Below are 20,282 nucleotides of genomic sequence, written 5' to 3'. Positions count from 1 at the left end.
GAACTGATAAAAACACCAACATTCTAATATAGTGAACAAGGCCCACGTCACCATCGTGGGCTCACTCAGGCAGATGTCAAGCTCCCCGTAGGTGGTGAGAGGAGGAAAGCTAGGGTGTCTGCAGAGCAAGTCATGCTAGGTGACTGGGAACGGTTGCAATTCAGGAAGACGCTGGAGGAGCACAACCAGAATTAGGTGGAAGAGCTATTCCCACTTCTTTTTAGTTCAAGAGATGTTAACAAGAATATAAAAGTTCAGGCACCAAACCATTCCATTTGGTCAGGCTACAGACAGGAATTGTGGTGGCTGCTTTTGCACAGAGGACTTGGTCCCCTGGACTCAACGAAGCTCAACAAAGTCCATGCAGAGTCCATTGCTGCTGGGACCGCCACCCCTGGGCTCCCAGGCCAAGCCCTCCAACTCCCTGGGAAACTCCCACCACCTGCTCCGAGTGACCATTCGGGCTCTGAGGACATGGGAGGGGCGTGCACGACCCAGACAAAAACACGACGAGGCAAAGAGGAGGAAGCATGGGCGGCTGAAGCCAGCACACCTGCACAGCCTGTCCCCACCAAAGGAGGACCAGCACTCCTCCGCAGCGCACCCCCCACCTCCCACGGGAAGAGGTGCCATGGCCACAGTGTCCTTCACCAAAGCTCCCACCTGCCAGCATTTTGGTGTCAAATCACTGACATGTAGATACACTCCACAGACAGAGCATGACACTGGAGTGCAGAGTGAATGAGGCATGTGCTCATGGCCAGACGAACTCAAGAGTCAGACCTGCTGTGCACAGGCGGATCTGCAGTCATGTGACCGGCTTTTTTACTGAGGTCTCGGTGAGGCGCTCTGGGTCAGGACTGCAGAAAGCCTTCCAATCCATCTTCTCCTTCAGCCGCTACAAGGAATGTCATGTAGGGTTGTGCCCAAGGTCACAAGGCAAGTGGCAGAACCGGGGATAGAACTCAGCAGAGCAGCTCTGGGAGACATACGGCTGCTCTCTGGCAGGAGGCAGGCTGGCGCTCTCTGACCTCCTGACCTCTGCGCACACAGAGCAAGTCAGGGTGGCTTTACTCGGGAGCGCGGCTGGCACTCAGCTCCTCCTAGCTCACAGCTTCCCTTTTTTTATAGTTTTTTTTTTTTTTTAAGATTTTATTATTTATTTGAGAGAGCGAGAATGAGAGAGAGAGAGAGCACATGAGAGGGGGGAGGGTCAGAGGGAGAAGCAGACTCGATCCCGGGACTCCAGTATCATGACCTGAGCCAAAGGCAGTCGCTTAACCAACTGAGCCACCCAGGTGCCCCAGCTCCCCTTTCTACCCTGCTCCCTGCAAGCGGAAACCCCAACATGCTCCGGAACCGTGTGTCCGACGACTGAGAGGACTTCCGCATGCTGCCGTGCCGCCTTACCCGTGCTGGTGTTGGTGATGCCGTTCACTGTCCCCTCCACGTCGGTCTCGTCCTCAGCGTAGCTCAGGATCAGGCTCTGCTGCCGGCTTGTCAGTCTCCTGTGGACCAAACACAGTTGAGTGTTTCCTCCAGGCAGCCCTTTAATGACGGGCTTGGCCAGTTCCCATGTCAGCATGTGGGAAATGTGGGGCCCCCAACCCAGGCAGGGAGACACACCCTGAACCTAAGAGCCACACCCTCGAAGCTTCAATCAAGAAAATGGAAACTGCTATGCTCATCACGGTGAGCAACCCATCACCTATCGAACTGTCAAATCCTTGTTGTTCACCTGAAAATTAGCATAGCATAAAGCAAAAGAAAATCTCCTAAAATACCCTAAGCTGTTTTTAAACAGCTGCCATAAATACTAAACAGTTTACTTAAAAGGGGGGGCCTCTTACAAGTGTCTTATGTAGAAAGTTAACTAACTAAAAGGAGTCCCGTTAAGCCAGTCTTTCCCAGAGGGGTGGGAGGCCCCAGCACTGCGCTCAGACCTTCCTCCCAGAGGATGCAGATGTCACGAGCCATGATCCAGTTACAGATTTGCCTCTCCCAGCAGACCCCCAGTGCCCTGACAGCAGTAATAACAAAAAGGACAACAGCAGCTACAGCCACATATGCCCGATGTATTACTCAATTTCTGGGCAGCTAATGAGTCCACTTTTTTTTTATTATGCCCACTTTGCAAGGGGGAACTCGGGCAGGACACACCTGGCTAGAGGGAGGAAGCAGCACAAGCCTGCACAAGCCTCCGTGCTCACAGCAGCGGACAGCAGGCCCAGGCCGGGGGGCTCAGCACAGGGCCCGGCAGGTAAAAAGCCCTCAACCGGGCCCTGCTGGGTGGGGAAGGTGCGGAGATCGGGCGGACCTCACCATGGCTACGTGGGCACGCACTTTGGAACTCTTATCTTGATGTGAATGTAGTGATCTCCATAACCGTAGCTGTTAATCCGGGGGATGCCCTTCCCACTCATCCGAATCTTCTGGTCTGTCTGAATCCCAGGGGGGATCTATAAAGAAAGGAAATCTGTGGTTTGCCTTGGTCTCCAGTTACTCAAATGGAAACATTTCACTACATAAAGACTTACTCCTAGGAAAGAACTGCCATTCAGGTTTCTAGACAACCACATGGAAACTGGCTAAACTGGGGTCCGTCCGGAGCAGAGCCCATGACAGGGACTTGCAGGCAGGCAGTTTGGGGAGATGAGCCCACAAGGAGGAGTGCGGGAGCACAGAGAGTAAGAGCAGAGAGGAGGCAAGGCCCACACAGGGGCATGCTGCTGAGGCTGGTGCCTGGTGCCCGTAGAGGAGCAGATTCGACCCAGGAACTGCCTTCCCTGGCGATTCCACAGTCAAGGCCCACAGTCTGTGATTCGAACCCAAGGAATGGCCTGACCTTCCTCCTGCCTCCCCCAGACCTCATCTCTGAGTCCCTGACATGCTGCTTGCTCACAGGTTCTGTCACTTCTCAGCTGTTTCAGAAAAAAAGAGTGATGAAGTACAAGACTGGCAAAGACATCCCCGCCCTCTTACCGTCACGGTAATGGTCTCGTATAGGCCCTGTGCTCTGGCTGTCCCTCCAAGAAGAGCCTGAGCTATGGAAATAAAGAGGTCGGAGTGGATGTCTGCACCGTCCCTCCGGAACACAGGGCTTTTCTGCACCTAGGGCCAAGCACAACAGATGCAGTCACGGGCGGAGAAGTCCTCCCTGAGAAGGACAACAGCCCCACATCCCAGCAGCCTGGGTACAGGCCCTGACATGTGTTACGGTGACGCTGCTTCTGTGTGAGGAACAGAGTAACGAGGGAGAGAATGTACTTTTGCCAAAGCAGAACGTGGCCCCAGGCTCCAGGAGTTACACCAGATTTGTTTCTATGCTGCAATGCAAGAGTGTCAGTCTCAGATCAAGCCGTTCAACTGACAAATAAAAAAGTAAAATTGGCTTTTTGAACATTACAACAAAAATCTTACTCTAATGGAAGGTTTACACAGACTAGTACATCTACAAAGGCAAACAGTTTATTCTCCTAACAGTCATTTGGTACAAACTACCCTCAAGACAGATGGGCAGCACGGGAATGACTCCGACTTTGTAAGCACTTTTCGGCATCAAAGACACTCCTTGCCTCGCAGCCATGCCCTCTCTGTGTTCTTGTCTATTATCACATGGGAGTGGGGCCTACCTGTCGTAGAGCCTGGCTTCCAGCAGGTCACCTTTGTCTTGTATCTCCTGGTCTAGCAGTTCACCCTTTACAGTATTTTTATCTTTCTTTTAAATTATGAAGTATTTCACACACATACGAACAGGCAAAGTAAGTAACATCACACACACACACACACACAGTGCCCACAACCCAGCTGAGGTACCAACCCTCCAGCCCCCCCGACCCCGAGTGACCACCACGATGAATGGAGGAGTGACCGTTCCTACATATACACACGTGCCCCCAAATAATATGTAGCACCATCTCACGTGTGAACTGTTGACCGTGTCCCTCCCTGCCTCTGCTTGCAATCCGCTTTCCTTCCCTCACTGGTAACTGAGAAGTCTCCAGATGTGTCGTGCTGACACATGTGGCTCTGGTTTCTTCCTCTGGCTGCTCTGAGGCACTCTGGCCCGTGTGGTGCACTCGGCCATGCTCTTCTCCCTCTTCTCCGAGGGCAGCAGGCTGTTGTCGGAGTCTCACTGCTACGAGCGAAGGAGTCTCGCACGCAGCCTGCGCGGCCTTCCTCAGGCGTGCACCTGGCGGGGCTGCCAGGACAGGGCGCTATCCCCCTCACCATCCCCCCGTTCCAGAAAACCAGGTCTGCTCCTGCACACGGTATGTAAAGCTGTACCTTTGGCACTTGCTATCTCCACAAACAATTCAATACATAAGTTAAAAACACAAGGAGATGTGTTCTGCATTTTTATGTGTGCTATGTTTCCAACCTGTAAACATCTTGAGGAAACTTTGCTCTGTCCAAACCTAGCACGAAGGTCTGACGTGACGGATGTTTAACAACCCTACTGAGGTGGCCACTGTTGCCCTTAGAAACGCAGATGGCCAGATATGCTCCCATGAAGCGCCAACCTCTCTCTAGCGAGAAGCCCGGGCTGCACCCACACCCAGAGGGAGAGGGCTGGAGAGAAGCCGTACAGGCAGAGCACCTACCCTGAATGTGATGAAAATTTCCCTTTTTCCTACAGGCATCCGCACAGTCTGGCCATCCTCGACTCCTATAAGGAAGAACAAAAGTTCAAAAGGGAAGAATTATCTTGGGACCTCCCAAGGAATTTTCTGCCCTAGATCCATTTACAAACCACTGACTTGCTTACTCATGCCTGTGAGGAGGAACACAATTACATACAGTACGTCCAACGAGTGTAACTTTTCAAGGGTGCAAATACAGCAACTGATAAACAAGAGCACCTTCTATTCATTTATCCAAGTGTACTGGACCCCTACTCCTACCAGTCTGTGTAGTATTTCAGTGAGTTCAGAGTCTAGTAGGGGAGAAAGCTATCGACCAAAGAGTTAACACTAACAAACGCATCATTACAAAGAGGATCATGTTCTTAGAAGGAAAAGACAAAGGACGTGTAGGGAACAGGGAACTAGTGCAAAGATGAAAATTCAAGGAGATTCTAGTCCGCCCCTCCAGTCCAGGGCTCCAGGCCCTTAACCACAGCTTCTCCAACAGCCCAATCACAAGGAAACAAAGGCCTCAGCTCTCCCAGCCCCCACTGCATGGAGGAGCCCAGGACCAACCGGCAGGCACGGGGATCACCACTTTCTTCTTCTGCTTGGCTTGTCCTGCTCCTCTGCATACCACGCAGGGAGTCGTGATGATGGAACCTCGGCCCCCACATCTCCGACACGTGGAGCGCATCACAAAAGGGCCTGTATTTATGGTTTCCTAATAAAGAGAAGAAAAATAGAACCTTAAGCACACAGGTTAACTCTAACGGCCAAGCCTCTGGGGACACAACATACATCACAGAAATGTCTCACTGAAGACTCATGTTCTGTGTGAACACGCACTAAAACACGCCACCTCAGAGCACAGGGGCAGGGGCTCACGTTGTCAATCTGATCTTCTAGAACATGCTAACTTCTCAACGCCAAATCACCAAGCTGATTATATGAGCTCGGAAAATGAGATAGTGCTTCTCTGTAGAGGTTCCTGAAATCCCCGGGGAGATGAACAAATACATCTTAAAAAGAGCACTGCTCTTTTTGGGCGCCTGGGTGGCTCAGTGGGTTAAGGGTCTGCCTTTGGCCCAGGTCATGATGCCAGGGTCCCGGCTCCACGGGGAGTCTGTTGCTTCTCCCTCCCCCTGCTCTCGCGCTCTCTCTCCCCCTCTCAAATAAATATCTTTTTTTTTTTTTAAGATTTTTAAAAATTTATTTATTTGACAGAGAGAGACAGCGAGAGAGGAAACACAAGCAGGGGGAGTGGGAAAGGGAGAAGCAGGCCTCCCGCCAAGCAGAGAGCCCGACGTGGGGCTCAATCCCAGGACCCTGGGATCATGACCTGAGCCGAAGGCAGATCTTAACGACTGAGCCACCCAGGCGCCCCCAAATAAATAAAAATTAAAAAAAAAAACAAAAACAAAACTTATGTTTCAAAGGTACAGAAAAAAACCTCTACACATATACCCTTCTGTTCTGATGCTTCTACTCTATAAGACAGAACCCCAAAGGTGGAACTGCTGGGACAAATAATTATTATATTTAAAAATTTATGTGTCAGAGACTCTGGACTCCGGGAAACAAACTGAGGGGTACAGAAGGGACGGGGGTGGGGGAATGGGGTAGCTGGGTGATGGGTATTAAGGAGGGCACATGATGTGATGAGCACTGGGTGTTATATGGAACTAATGAACCGCTGAACACTCCATCAAAAACCAGTGATATACTCTATGTTGGCTAACTGAACATAATAAAAAAAATTTAAGTGTTACATTTACTTGCACATGGTACAAAATTCTAAAGTAAGAAAACGAGGTACAGTGAACAGTTAAGTGTCACCCCACCCCCGTCTCCTAGTTGTTCCAGGCGCCCTCCTCAGAGGCACAGCCACGGTGATATGCTTGTATATCCTACTCTATCCGGACACACGCATTTCGAGCCATCTATGTGCACATTACGAGTTTTCAGTCACCCAAGGCAGCACTATGCACACGGTGCTGCAGCGTTTCTTTGGGTTTTTACAATTAAATGATCTCAGAAAGCACTTCTCACCAGTGTACAGCATCCTGTGACCTGGATGCACCACGATTTCTCAGGCCACTCACTCCTGGTGGTTACTGAGGCTTCAGTATTATACACAAGGCTGCAGGGGACACCCTGTACACATGCTGCGTCCCGAGTGTGGTCTGTAGGGTAGCTCCCCACAGAGATGCACACACAAGGGTCTGACGGCTCCTACAGTTGCCATTCCCATAAGCCAGAGTGCCGTCAGGGAATGTGCACACTCATGTCCCACAGGCTTGTTGGCACGGACTGTGACCATCTTTGAAATGCCTGCCCCTCTGGAGGGTGAGCCAAGGGTATCTGGTTTCCACCTGCAGGTCCCTGCAGGCTGCTGAGAGATGTTCACCACCCACCCACATTTCCTCTACGGTTCACCTCGCCCAGTTTTCCTGATGAGCTGCTGGCCTTTCCCCCGTTATTCTGAAGGAGCTCTTTACATATTAGGGACACTAACCCTTTAGCAAACGTGTTACAAATATTTTTTCCTAGTCTTCAACATCACGTTTTTAGAGAAATATACTTCGGCTTTACTACCTTATCTCAATCTCTTGAGAAAAAAAAAATTTTTTTTAAAGAAGTTACAGCAATTCAGGGCATTGGAGAAAGGACCTTTGAAGTGAGAGGGAATTGGGAACAATCAATGAAAACTATCCGTAACAAGTGGCAGCAACTCAGCTCCCAAAACTGTAGCCACGGGAATGCACGTGCTCCCCAGGAGCGCCCTCTGGAGGACTATCCACTTGATTGCCCACCGAGCAGCAAGCTGGTCCTTTTCTCAACAGGACCAGGTATAACTTTGGGTACACCCATCAGTGGACTCTTATCTGGCCATCAAAAATAATATTTAGAAATACTCAGAGACATGGAAAAATAAAACACATGAAAAGTGTGGGAAAACTGCAATGTATGATCCTCAACTGTTGAAAATTACACACATACAAGCAAAATTATTCAAAATGACATGACAAACTAGAAAATACACAATTCAAATCGTTGACGAAGGACTAATTTACTTAATTTAGAAAGAGCTTCTACAAATGCTGGGGCGCCTGGGTGGCTCAGTCCATTAAGCGTCTGCCTTTGGCTCAGGTCATGATCCCAGCATCCTGGGATCAAGCCCCGCATCGGGCTCTGTGCTCAGCGGGAAGCCTGTTTCTCCCTCTCCCTCTGCCTGCCTGCCTCTCTGCCTAATTGTGATTTCTCTCTCACTCTGTCAAATAAATAAACAAAATCTTTAAAACAAAACAAAACAAAATAAGAGCTTCTACAAATGCCTCAGAATAAGACCAATTACCCAACAGTGAGAAGGAAAAAAGGCTGAAGAGACATAAAGGAAAACTGGTCCTCAAATTCTCAAGATGTTCAACCTCACACGTGACAGATGCAAAATGAGCATGAGAAATGGGGTTATGTAAAGGTACTCAGTGTCTGTACCAGCACAAGATCAACAGGTGCCTGGCTAGGTAAGGGATGGTGCATCTGTGAAGGAACCGCTGTGGCCATGCAGACTGGGGCAGCTATGTACACAGAGTGTTTGCCAAATACACTGAGAAGTAGAAACAAAATAAAATACTGAGGTACAAACAGAGCTAATTGTATTATACTGTTCATATAAAAAACCGTGCGTATACGTACACGCATCTAAGACAACAGGGGATGCTTCTGAGGAGTGGAAACACAATGGCTGAGAGCTGACAATGGGAGGGACACTTATTTTACATTATTTACAATTGTACCCACTAACTTTTTAATGATTTGCATATATTACCTATTCGAAAACTAATTTAAAACAAAAATAAAGTTCCATTTTTTAAATTTTTTAAAAAAGATTTTATTTATTTATTTATTTTAAAGATTTTTTTTATTTGACAGAGAGATACACAGTGAGAGAGGGAACACAAGCGGGGGCAGTGGGAGAAGGAGAAGCAGGCTTCCCGCTGAGCAGGAAGCCCGATGCTAGGCTCGATCCCAGGATCCTGGGATCATGACCTGAGCCGAAGGCAGACGCTTAATGACTGAGCCACCCAGGCGCCCCAAAAGATTTTATTTATTTGAGAGAGCGAGCATGACCGGTGGGGAGGGGCAGAGGGAGAAGGAGAAGCAGGCTCTCCACGGAGCAGGGAGCCCTATGTGGGGCTCAATCCCAGGACCCTGGGATCATGACCTGAGCCAAAGGCAGATGCTTAACCAACTGAGCCACACAGGCGCCCCTAAGATTTACTTATTTTAGAGAGAGAGGGAGTATGTGTGCACTGCATGTGCATGTAGGGGGAGGAGCAGAGGGAGACAGAATCTCAAGCAGACTCCCCGCTGAGCACAGAGCCCAACGTGGGGCTCAATTGCTCGACCCTGAGCCTATGACCTGCGCCAAAATCAAGAGTCAGACGCCCAGCCAACCAAGCCACCCAGGTGTCCCCAAAAATGAAGTTCTTAATCAACTGGACAAAAACAAACTTAAGATGCTAGAGTGGTGGGATTATCAGGGACTTCTACTTTTTTTTTTTAAAGATTTTTATTTATTTGACAGAGAGAGATACAGCGAGAGAGGGAACACAAGCAGGGGGAGTGGGAGAGGGAGAAGCAGGCTTCCCGCTGAGCAGGGAGCCCGATGCGGGACTCGATCCCAGGACCCTGAGATCATGACCTGAGCCGAAGGCAGACGCTTAATGACTGAGCCACCCAGGCGCCCCGGACTTCTACTTTTTAAGAACTTTTCTGCTCTCAAAGACAACTTCTACCTTATACCAGCATACACACACAATGACTGATTTTAAAGGTGGGTAGTAGAGAACTTCTCAATCCCCTCAAACAGGAATCCATCTTAATGGAATACAAACATAATCAGTGAAAACCTAACTACAATTAAATATATAGAAACATAATCATAGTGAAAGGGGAGAAAAAGAATTGACCCAAATAACTTTTGAGCACAGTATTTTAACTATACACCTTCAATCAAAAGATGAAAAGAACTCTAAACAGCAAATGCCAGTAACTAGGACTATTTTTCACAGTGGTCTGAGTAACAATCCTAAAACTCCTTTTTGTGTTACAGGGTTGAGCAAATGAGTAAATATATTGAGGATAATCAAAGCCAGACTTCTCTGTATCAGAAAAAAGTTTCATATACAGATAGGCAGAAAACTAGATGAACCTTGTGGTATTGGGCTAGAAGTGGAACTATCACGTTGAACTCACTGGTTTGTCAGAGCGATAGTGGGTGGAGGGATAGGTGTGTGCGTGTACATGTCTACGTATAATGTGAATAATATGGAAGGAGGTACAGATATGGGCATATACATGCGTGTTTGCACACAAGCACGCACATATGTTTTTCCCAGGCCTAGTCTGTGGGAGGGCGTAGAAGCAGCAAACCTCCAGACGCAATGAGCACACCCAGAGCACAGGTCTTGGTTTCTAAATCCCAGGAGACACTAGAAGCAACCAGGACCCCTTGGAGAAACGACTGGCTCAAGGGTATGGCAGGAAAAGCACAAGTTGAGTCTAGAACATCCGACTGTGATAGGAAGTGCTCAAAGAATGAGGAGGACCTGTCAAAGGATACACAAGCCAGCTAGAAGGGACTCTACAGGCCAAGTCAAGAACAATTTGAATATCGAAGGCAGTAATTATACCGATTACAGCCCAGTGAATAAAATAAGAACACCTGAGTTCATACTGCTATAAATGAATGATAAATACATCAATGGAGAATAGAAAGTTCTTCCTTTCAGAAGAATGCCAACTAAGACAGAAAATCACCATCTTGCGACTGTTCCAGTAATAACTAATTGGCAAGAATGATCAATGGACACCACAACTATTGGGTGAAAGTTTGATGAGGAACCGGAGATTTACAGAGTGTTAGGGTACCTCACCACAACTTCCTCATTAATTTCAAAGGGAAAATTAATAACTTTACAGTGAAGAAAGCTGGTGGACACCACCTTAACTAACTACTAGTGCTCAAATGTCACATTACCACTAACAGGACAAACGGACACCTTATGACTCCTGACATGATCCACTGGAAAGGGATGTGGTGTTTCGCCAAAAACACATAATCTGAATCTTATCATGAGAAAATATCTGATGAATTCCAAATAAAGGGCATTCTACAAAACAGCTGGCCTGTAATCCTAAAAAATGTCAAGGTCATAAAGAAAAAGAAAAGCTGAGGAACTATTTGATATTAAAGGAAACAAAAGACATGACAACTAAATACCACACAAGATCCTAGCTTGGATCCTGAACCAGGAAAAAAAGGAAACCATAAGGACAAATGAAAAAATGTGAGTGCCCGCTTCAGCAACACATATACTGAAATTGGAACGATACAGAGGAGATTAGCATGGCCTCCGTACAAGGATGACATGCAAATTCGTAGAGCGTTCCATATTAAAAAAAAAAAAAAGAAAGGAAGAAGAAGAAGAAAAAATGTGAATAAGTACAGATAATGGTATTGTATCAACATCAAAGTTTCCTCATTTTGACAAATGCACTAGGGATATGTAAAAGAACATTCTTGTTCTTTGAAAATACATAACACAGATGACAAAGCAAATGGGACAGAATGCTGACAACTGGTGATCTGGCTAAGGAATAATGGAGTGACCCTTTATACTGTTCTGTAAGTTTGTATTATATAAAAAATTTATCGGGATGCCTGGGTGGCTCAGTTGGTTGGGTGTCTGCCTTTGGCTCAGTCATGATCCATGAGCCCATGTTGGGCTCCCTGCTCAGCGAGGAACCTGCTTCTCCCTCTCTCTCTGCCTGCCGCTGCCCCTGTTTGTGCTCTCTCTGTCAAATAAATAAAATCTTAAAAAGAAAAAAAAAAAGAAAGAAAAAATGATGACGCTTCAAGCAAAATTTAAACCTCCCTCCCTCCACCATGGTTTCAAATTACCAAAATATCCCCAAGTGTATTTTCAGAGAGGACAGTGCAGTACCACTGACCAAGACAGAGCACTCAGGGAAAAAGAAGGTTACAGCTAAAACAGTCCCAGCAAATTACGGCCTCTCAAAGCACTAAGTACTGCCAGGTAACCAGCCATGGGAGCACAGAAAGCAGGATGGTGAGGAAGAGAGTGGGCGGGCCAGAGGTGGGAGGCCCCGAGGGAAGGGGTGGGGATGGGGGCTCTTACCATTCCGGAGCCGCCACAGTAGTGGCAGTTCTGCAGCTTGGTGCCAGGCTCATTCCCCTTGCCGTCACACCGCTCACAGGTGTCAGTGATGTTCACGGTGAACTCCTTGTTGACCCCCTTGGCTGCTTGATTAAACGTCAACTCCATGATGTACTAAAGAAATCAGAGGACAGCCGGACATCTTTCTTTTGATAATTACCAACATGATCCTCCACTTCAAAAAGCAAAGGAGGGCAATGGTCAGCAGTTTCCAGTTCTTTTTTCTTTTAAGGTAGTTTTATATTTACAAAATTGAGGAGGAGGTAGAGAGGTCACCCACACACACCCCCACCCCACCCCACACATGTACAGCCTCTCCCATCATCAGCATCACTCACCGGAATGTACATTTTTTTTTTAATCAAGGATGAACCTATATGGACACATCATAATCATCCAAAGCCCACAGTTTACATTACGGTCCACCCTTGGTGGTGTACATCCTATGGGTCTGAACAAATGTCCATTGTTATAAAATCATAGAGTACTTCCACTAAATGTGAATTGCACTAAAAAATCCTGTGCTCCACCTACTCATCTCTTCACCCAGCTACACTACTTTCTAACTATTTTACTTATCTATCCTCGGCCTAATAAGAATGGATGGGACTCAAGTGATTCTGCCGTACTCCTCAGGATTTTTAAAAGGGAATGTTTGTTTTCAGTGAAAATGTACTTTTCAACAAACTGTTCACAGATAATATTTGGACACAGTCCTTAAAGACAGCTGGAAAGATCCACAATCATAACTTAAGTCATAAAACATCCCCCCTCTCTCTTCAACTCTGATCATGTCTTATTAGGACATAAATATGCCGTGTGTCTCCCTACTGGATTGAGCTCTCCTAGAATAATGTAGCAGGCCTTCAAGATAAAATACTTACACCCCGAGAGCCTTAGTCTTAGGCTGCCTGATTAAGCAGCTGCAAGAATATAGTTAAAATGAATGTACACATATTACCTATATGATTTTACTTAAACATTAGAATGATTTCTACCAAAATGGCAACTTCCAGATCATTCTATTGAGCTGCTATGCCTTTTTCTTTTTTCTTTTTCTTTTTGAGAAAAAGAAACTGATAAAATCTGTTTGCCTCACATTGAACAGCTAAAATGTGAATGATTCTTCAAAATAAGGAGCTTACCTCCTGAGGCTGATTGAATACACTCTGAAAATCTCCAAAAGAAGATGATGAGAATTCCCCAAAGATCTTCCTGAAGAGCTCCTCTGGGTCGACAGTGGGGCCTCCCTTCCAGTAGCTCTGTCCGGAGCTGCCGGCCCCAGGATCGAAGCCAGCAGAGCCGTACGCATCATACTGCTTCCTCTTCACTTCGTCACTCAGCACCTACCGGAAAGGCCCAACAGTCAGGCCCGCCCGAGTCTCCCAATGCCCAGAACACAGACATGAGTGCACACCAAGTACAGATAAGGGGACTGTAGCAACATTAAATTTCTTGGTTTTGACAAATGTACTGTGGTCATGCAAAAGAATGTTCTTGTTCTTAGAAAACACACACTGGATGACTGAAGAATAAAAAGACAGGTCTGTGACTTACTCCCAAATGGCTGGTGGCATGCACGCGCACGCGAGCGCACACACATACACACAAAGAGCAGATATGTGACACTCTATGTATCCTGAACCCCTGAGATGCTCAAAGTCTGGGGAGAAGGTCACTCTGGAATGGCTCAGCAGTCATCCACAAGTACGTACTTCATCCCTCTGATTACATTTCAAATTCCTCAAGGGCAGCCTTCTACTTTTACAATCCCCACCAGCCCCAGGAGACAGCAATGCCTTAAGTAAGGGCGTCATCAAATAAGTATGGGATTAATTAATCCAACCAGGAGCTCCTAGACCCGACTATAAATCCCAACGACCTGGGAGCTCTGTTAATACAGATGATTAGATCCTGTTTTCTCGTGAGATGCCAAGTGGGATCTAGCGGGAGACCTGGGAATCTTTTCTTCACTGAGGTAATCTGGCATGGGGAACACAGCCTTCACACGGGACCTCATGACGTGTCAGGCCACCCTGTGCCACACACTCGGATGTACACAAGCAGCTAAATGACGGCGGCTGCACACACACGTAGGTCGTGTTACCTCATAGGCTTCTGCCAGCTGGGAGAACTTCTCCTTGGCTTTGGGATCGTCCTTATTTGTGTCTGGGTGGTATTTCTTGGCCAGCTAAGGGAGGAAATGGTAAATTACTATGGACACAAGATGATGACTAACAGTGGACCCCAAAGACAGTCACAATCTCACCTCCTTTATAGCAGTTGTTTAAGATTTTGTGACCAACAGCAATACTCAGAACAAGGTTTAAGACTTTAAAATAAACCTGTCTCTTCAAATCTGAGGCATACACGCATTTTCCAACCACAACAAATGTCTACCAAAAATAACAACTGATCCTTTAGAACTTGGGCACCTTTACGAAAGCAGTGTAAAACAGTGTGTCCAACGGACTACCATCTACGTAAAAAGAGAAGACACTAACTACCAGCTGTACAAACTATTCTGAAAGAACACACAATAAACTGGTAGCACTGATTACAACAGGAGGGATGTAGATAAACGGGAAGGAGGGAGGCTTTCCACTGTATACTCCTTTGTACCTTTCAAATTCTGAATAAAGGAAATATACTGCCTATTCAAAACACAGGTTTAAAATATTAAAAAACCCGCTCGGCTGTCCAGAGCATACAGGTGTGCTGAGCTGCTCTAAAACAAAGGTGACCCTGTGGCTGCTCTGAGCAGTGCTGCGCACGTAGTAGGTGGTTCACTGTGTGTGCCGCGGCTACCGATGCCTTCCAAGCCTGGCTTACCGAGGTCCCTCACGTGAGGAAAGGAGGCACACAAAATGCTAAAGCTTACTGGAGAAGCTGCGTGGCTCTGACACCCCGAGTGGCTGCAGTCAGGATGCGGGAAGTTAAGCGCAGAGCCTCAGGATCAGAGCACCCAGAGCCACTGTCTGCTAGCCCTGGGATCTTGGGCAGAATGTCACTATGCACAATTTCCTCATCCGCAAGATGACAATAATGGTATCTACTTCACAGGGCTGTGGTGGGGATAAAATGAGATAACGCATATTCTACAAGGAGCAGAAGGCCACTGGGTGTTATACTCAACTAATGAATCGTTGAACATCGCATCAAAAACTAATGATGTAGTACATGCTGGCTAACTGAACAAAAAAAAAGAAAAAGAAAAAGAAATAAATAAAAATAAAATGAGCACAAGGCATGACACACAGTAACATTCAACATCAGCTATTATTAGAACATAAAAGGGAGCAGAAGGACATGTTCAGGAGGTGGGGGCATCTAATAAGTTCTGACAGGAATTTTAAATTGTCAATGATGAGCCAAAACTTCCTGATTATTATCAGTATACCCCAAACCATCAGGATGACCACTGTGAAATACAGCACCGAAGCAGACAACCTTAGGTGAGGTACTGTGTCCACGGCTTAGGTGAAAGGAATGAGGGGAGATGTCATATGTAAAGATCAAGTTTGTGCCAACTAAAGACAAAACAGCGTCACGGCTCAGAGTGCCAAATGAGGACCCAAAGGAGTTCAAATTCAAGCAAGTTCTCAGACACATCACAGGGCTATATGACATCACGGGGCCATGCTGGAGACAGAAGGACAAAACAGTCTCATTTTAGACAAACACGATCATGTGAGATTCATATGGTTTCAAAGGGGATTGGGTACATTTTAACGTAATTTTTAAACACCCATCACAGTTAAAAAAAAAAAAAAAAAGAGGGGTGTCAGCACATTATCAAAGTCTAAGAAACATGACAGGATTCTTTCCTGTGACAGGGAACTCACTTTCACCCAAGGTGGAGTGTACCATGACCAAGAGCTCTCGTCAATGGAGAGCTCTTCGTTAGAGTAAGTCTAACTCCTGCTTTTGGTTCATAGGTCACTTTAATCCCCTTTTACAAATCAGCGTGGCAAATAATTGACCCCACAGAGTCCTTCCTTTACAATAAGAATCAAACAGCTCTCAATCTTCCATGGTAGCAAAAGAAAGCAATACAAGTCCCTAAGCCTACAAAGAAAGAACTGGTCATGTGCTACCCAACTTTGGTTTCCAGGAGGATGGAGGGTGCTGGCAGGTTGCCAGAAACATCCACCCACTCCCCCAAAGTCAGGGAGACAGAACAAAGGCAGCAGCAGGAGAAGCTCCGCCACTGCAGAGTAGGGCTCCACTGGTGCCTCTGAACTCAACCTACTTCTGGAGATGCTGGTCCTCACACCAGCTCGTGGAAGCAGGCCAGAGGCTGTGTGTTAACCCCGAAGCAGGATCTCCAGGGACAGCCAGTAGATCATCGTGGGCCACAAAGCTGGTCCCAAAAGCCAGGTAAGACAGAGCGGTATACTCATGAGATTAGCAAAAGAGAGATCTTTTGCAGTATTTTAGTCTCGTGTATGACACATATTGACTGATGGGGCCTTGGCTGGATGTCATAACCTCTCCAGGACTGTCAGGAGGATGGAATGATGCAATACACCCAAAGCTTTCATCAAGGTCTGCCCCCAGAAATTTCTCTATAAAGGCTACTATAAAAATGTCCATTTTTAAATTGCACAGCTTTACCTGATCTTTTCATTTCCACACCTAAAAACTTCAGTGGTTCCCTACTCTCTTTTCTCACATTATAGATTTTATTATTTTTAAGTAATCTCTACACCCAACGTGGGGCTCAAAGTCATGACCCCAAGATCAAGAGGTGCATGCTTCACCAACTGAGCCAGCCGGGCCCCTCCCTGCTCTCTCTTAAATTAAGTTTCTAGTGCTTACAAACAGCCTCATGTGTCCCGATAGTTTGGCCCCGGAGTTCACTCCTCTCCCACTCTTACATCTGGTACCTTACCCTCCAGCTCAAAAGAAGCAGCATGTTATTCACTGTCCCAAGCCAGGGTCTCTGCCTCCTACCCCCGTGCCTTTGCTCATTCTATTACAACCCAGTAATGGACAAAGAATCTGAATACATATACAGCAAATGGCCAATAAGCACATACAAAGATGCTCAACATCATCAGCGACCACAGAAAAGCAAATTAAAACCACAGTGAGACACCACTTCACACTCAGTAGAGTGGCTATAATCAAAAGGACAGACAAGGGGCACGTGGGTGGCTCAGTCAGTTAAGCGTCTGCCTTCGGCTGAAGTCATGATCCCAGGGTCCTGGGATCGGGTTCCCTGCTCAGCGGGGAGCCTTCTTCTCCCTCTGCCTTTCCCCCTGGGCTTGTGCTCGCTCTCTCACTCGCTCACTCACTCTCTCTCAAAAAAATAAATAAAATCTTTTAATTAAAAAAAAAAAAAAAAGGACAGACAAGAACAAGTGTTGCTGGGGATGCAGAGAAGTCAGAACCCTCCGACGGTGGGAATGTAAAATGGTGCAGCCATTCTGGAATATTCCGGCAGTCCCTCAAGAGATTAAACACGGATTTATCATGTGACCCAGGAATTCCACTCCTAGGTATATGAACATACTCACAAGAAATGAAAACATGGGTCTACACAAAACTTATACGTGGATGTTACCAGCAGCACTACTGATAAATAGAAAAAAAGGGGAAACAGGGCACCTGGGTGGCTTAGTCGGTTAAGCATCCAACTCTTGGTTTCAGCTCAGGTCATGATCTCAGGGTCATGAGATTGAGCCCACATCAAGCTCCACACTCAGCGGGGAGTCTGCTTGAGATCCTCTCTCTGCCCCTCCCTGCCACGTGTGCACACACACGTTCTCTCTAATAAATAACTCTTAAAAAAAAAAAAAAAGACTTTAAAAAATAAATAAATAAAAATAAAAATCTTTGGTTCTTTCTCTCTTTTTTTCTGAAGCATTAACCAGCAGGGCACTATGTGCTTGAGGAACAGTCCAGGAACACCCATTGTTCTCATCTCATTCTACACTGTCAGCCGCACGGGACCCATACGTATGGGTAGATACACCTCACTGGTGAGCAGACTAGACCAACAGCATCCCTTCTACAGTCTTGTCCCTAAAATCTGGCTTCCATACAGACCTGGTAATAGGCTTTCTTGATCTCCTTCTGGCTGGCATTTCGGGGCACTCCTAGTATCTGGTAATAATCCTCTTTGGCCAAAGGGGAGCTCGTGTGGAAGGAGGCAGTACAAACAAAAGGGTAACTTTTTACTCCTAAAAAAGAAAAAAGGAAAGAAAATCACTCTGGGAATGTGCTCAACAAAAGGAAATTGTGAGTAAACAACCAGCCAGGTTATACCTGTGAAGGAACGGAGATCATAGCTTTGGAGTCAGCTTTCCTCCAAGCCCTCTGGAGACCAAACTCACTGCACTTCAAAAATGGCCAAGGCCACTGTATATAATGAATATAAAACAAACACCACTGGGCAGGGCTGATTCTGCTGGATCACAATACAGTGAGGGGGTACCCTAATTACACCACCAAAGGAGCAGCACCCCAGATGCAGGCTATACCTGGGGGATGATTAAAAAGGGACCTTGTCCCACTGTTACACTACCCCAGCACTGCCACATGCCAGGTATCTTCACGAATGCTTTGTCTCACTTAATGCTTAACAATTCCCCAGGTTCCCTCCCTTCACCATGCAACCTTGGGGATCTGCTTCTGGGGTGGTTCTCGGAGGGTGGTCCCTGGACCAGCAGCACCACCAGCTTGTAGGAAATGTCCATTTTCAGGCCCCACTCCAGACCTGAATCAGAAACTCTGGAGGTCCAGTAGGCTATGCTTAATTAGCCCTCGAAGTGATTCTGCCACAACCTCAATTTGAGGACCACTGTACTAAAGAAATGGTTCTTAGTGTTTCAAGTCACAGATCTAAGAGAATCTGATAAAAGTGCTCCCCTCCCCTAAAAACAATACACCTATATAGACACACAGGGTTAAAAGGCGCTAGGCCTGAACCTGCTTACCCCAGAGCAGCTAATGGGTCAAAGCCCAAGACAGGCAGCCATATGCCCTTTCATGCTTCTGGCATCAGCACCAGGAGGACCAGTCACCAGCAGACACACTCTGCCCCACTCAACTGCCCTCGGGGCCTGTGGTAGAGAACTAAGCTGGACTGGTCTGTCACCAAGTGAAGCAGGGTAGCCACCCCACACCTTGAGCCCTGCCTAACCCCCAACACATCCTGTGACAAATGAAGATAGGCAGGGCAGGGCAGGGGGTGAAAGGGAGCCATGTTAAGGCATAAGAGTCGCGACAACTCCAGGTTTCCAAGTCAGACTTCTGCCTACAGAGAAGCTTCTGGATTCACCATTCATTCATTCAGCAAATACTCACTGAGCATCTACTACTTGCCAGGCACTGGGTTCTGCTCCAGGAATAGGTAGCAGACCATTGAAAGGGAACTGCCCTTCTGAAGCTTACGTGTATTCAAGATCTTAACACTGTAGTAGGCACTGAGGACACAAGATGAAGAAAAAAGCCAAAGCCAAGGAGCTTACAGTCCTGCAGAAGAGTGTGGGAGGCAGTGTGCAAAAAGCTTTTAGTATACAAGGACATGCAGAGTCACATACAAAGAGTCACCTAATCAGGGTTTCTCAAACTCACATTGTTGATGATGGGACTGGATTCCTCCTGGTGGAGGGATTTTCCTATTGTTATGGGTTAATTCTGTCCTCTTCTCAATTCACGTATTGAGGCCCTAATCCCCAGTGCCTCAGAATGTGATTGGAGGCAGGGTGTTTAAAGACAACCCTGCCAAAACACTGATCTTGGACTTCTAGCCTCTAGAACTGTGAGGATAAATGTGGTTCTTTGTTATGCATCCCTGGCCAATTAAAATACCTGTATGTCAAAGGATGCTGAGTAGCACCCTGGCCAACTATTTATAAGTAGCACACTCTACTCCCCCTCTACCCCTGCCACACGCTGGCACCTAAAAATGTCTCCAGACAGGGGCGCCTGGGTGGCTCAGTCGTTAAGCGTCTGCCTTCGGCTCAGGTCATGATCCCAGGGTCCTGGGATCGAGCCCCGAGCCCTGCTCGGCCGGGAGCCTGCTTCTCCCTCTCCCACTCCCCCTGCTTGTGTTCCCTCTCTCGCTGTGTCTCTCTCTGTCAAATAAATAAATAAAATCTTAAAAAAAAAAAAAAGTCTCCAGACATTGCCAAACGTCCTGTAGAGGGGAAAATCATCCCCAGTCGAGAACCACTGACGATCCAACTGAAAAAGTTCCAGAAAGGTCTTTTAAGGCAGCTGCTGTTAAGCTGTAGAAATTAACCAGGCTAAGGAAAGGTTTGAATCCGCCCAGAATTACACCTACAGTCCTGATGTTATTTGAAACAGCTTCCCCTTTACTGCTCAAAAGTGCTTCATTTGGCTGCAAAATCATGTATCACCTTTGGTTCACAGGAAAGTCCCCGTGCATTTAGTAACT

General features: G+C 46.9%; 1 protein-coding gene and 1 non-coding gene across 4 annotated transcripts in view; one reads left to right on the top strand and one right to left on the bottom strand.

Annotated features, from left to right (window-relative positions):
* Window positions 1-20,282, bottom strand: part of DNAJA3 (DnaJ heat shock protein family (Hsp40) member A3) — a 28,266-nt gene that overhangs the window by 6,481 nt on the left and 1,503 nt on the right. For 2 of the 3 annotated variants that reach the window (XM_045874840.3, XM_045874841.3), the window contains exons 2-10: window positions 17,927-18,060; window positions 13,980-14,063; window positions 13,018-13,218; window positions 11,834-11,986; window positions 5,202-5,349; window positions 4,605-4,669; window positions 2,983-3,111; window positions 2,344-2,459; window positions 1,411-1,508 (exon numbers count right to left, since the gene is read on the bottom strand). In XM_045874840.3, coding sequence (XP_045730796.1) covers window positions 1,411-1,508; window positions 2,344-2,459; window positions 2,983-3,111; window positions 4,605-4,669; window positions 5,202-5,349; window positions 11,834-11,986; window positions 13,018-13,218; window positions 13,980-14,063; window positions 17,927-18,060 — 1,128 coding nt within the window. The remainder of the gene's footprint in view (window positions 1-1,410; window positions 1,509-2,343; window positions 2,460-2,982; window positions 3,112-4,604; window positions 4,670-5,201; window positions 5,350-11,833; window positions 11,987-13,017; window positions 13,219-13,979; window positions 14,064-17,926; window positions 18,061-20,282) is intronic. The other variant, XM_064592475.1, reaches the window with a different exon arrangement.
* LOC123845090 (U6 spliceosomal RNA) lies at window positions 10,986-11,092 on the top strand. Its single transcript, XR_006790935.1, has one exon. It is a non-coding gene; the product is annotated as a U6 spliceosomal RNA (small nuclear RNA).

Source organism: Mirounga angustirostris, unplaced genomic scaffold (assembly GCF_029215605.1).
Source record: "Mirounga angustirostris isolate CCGP_5_RB_7025 unplaced genomic scaffold, mMirAng1.0.hap1 SCAF_5, whole genome shotgun sequence".
NCBI lineage: Eukaryota > Metazoa > Chordata > Mammalia > Carnivora > Phocidae > Mirounga > Mirounga angustirostris.
Note: the sequence above shows the minus strand (reverse complement) of the source record. Positions and strands in the feature narration are given on the sequence as shown.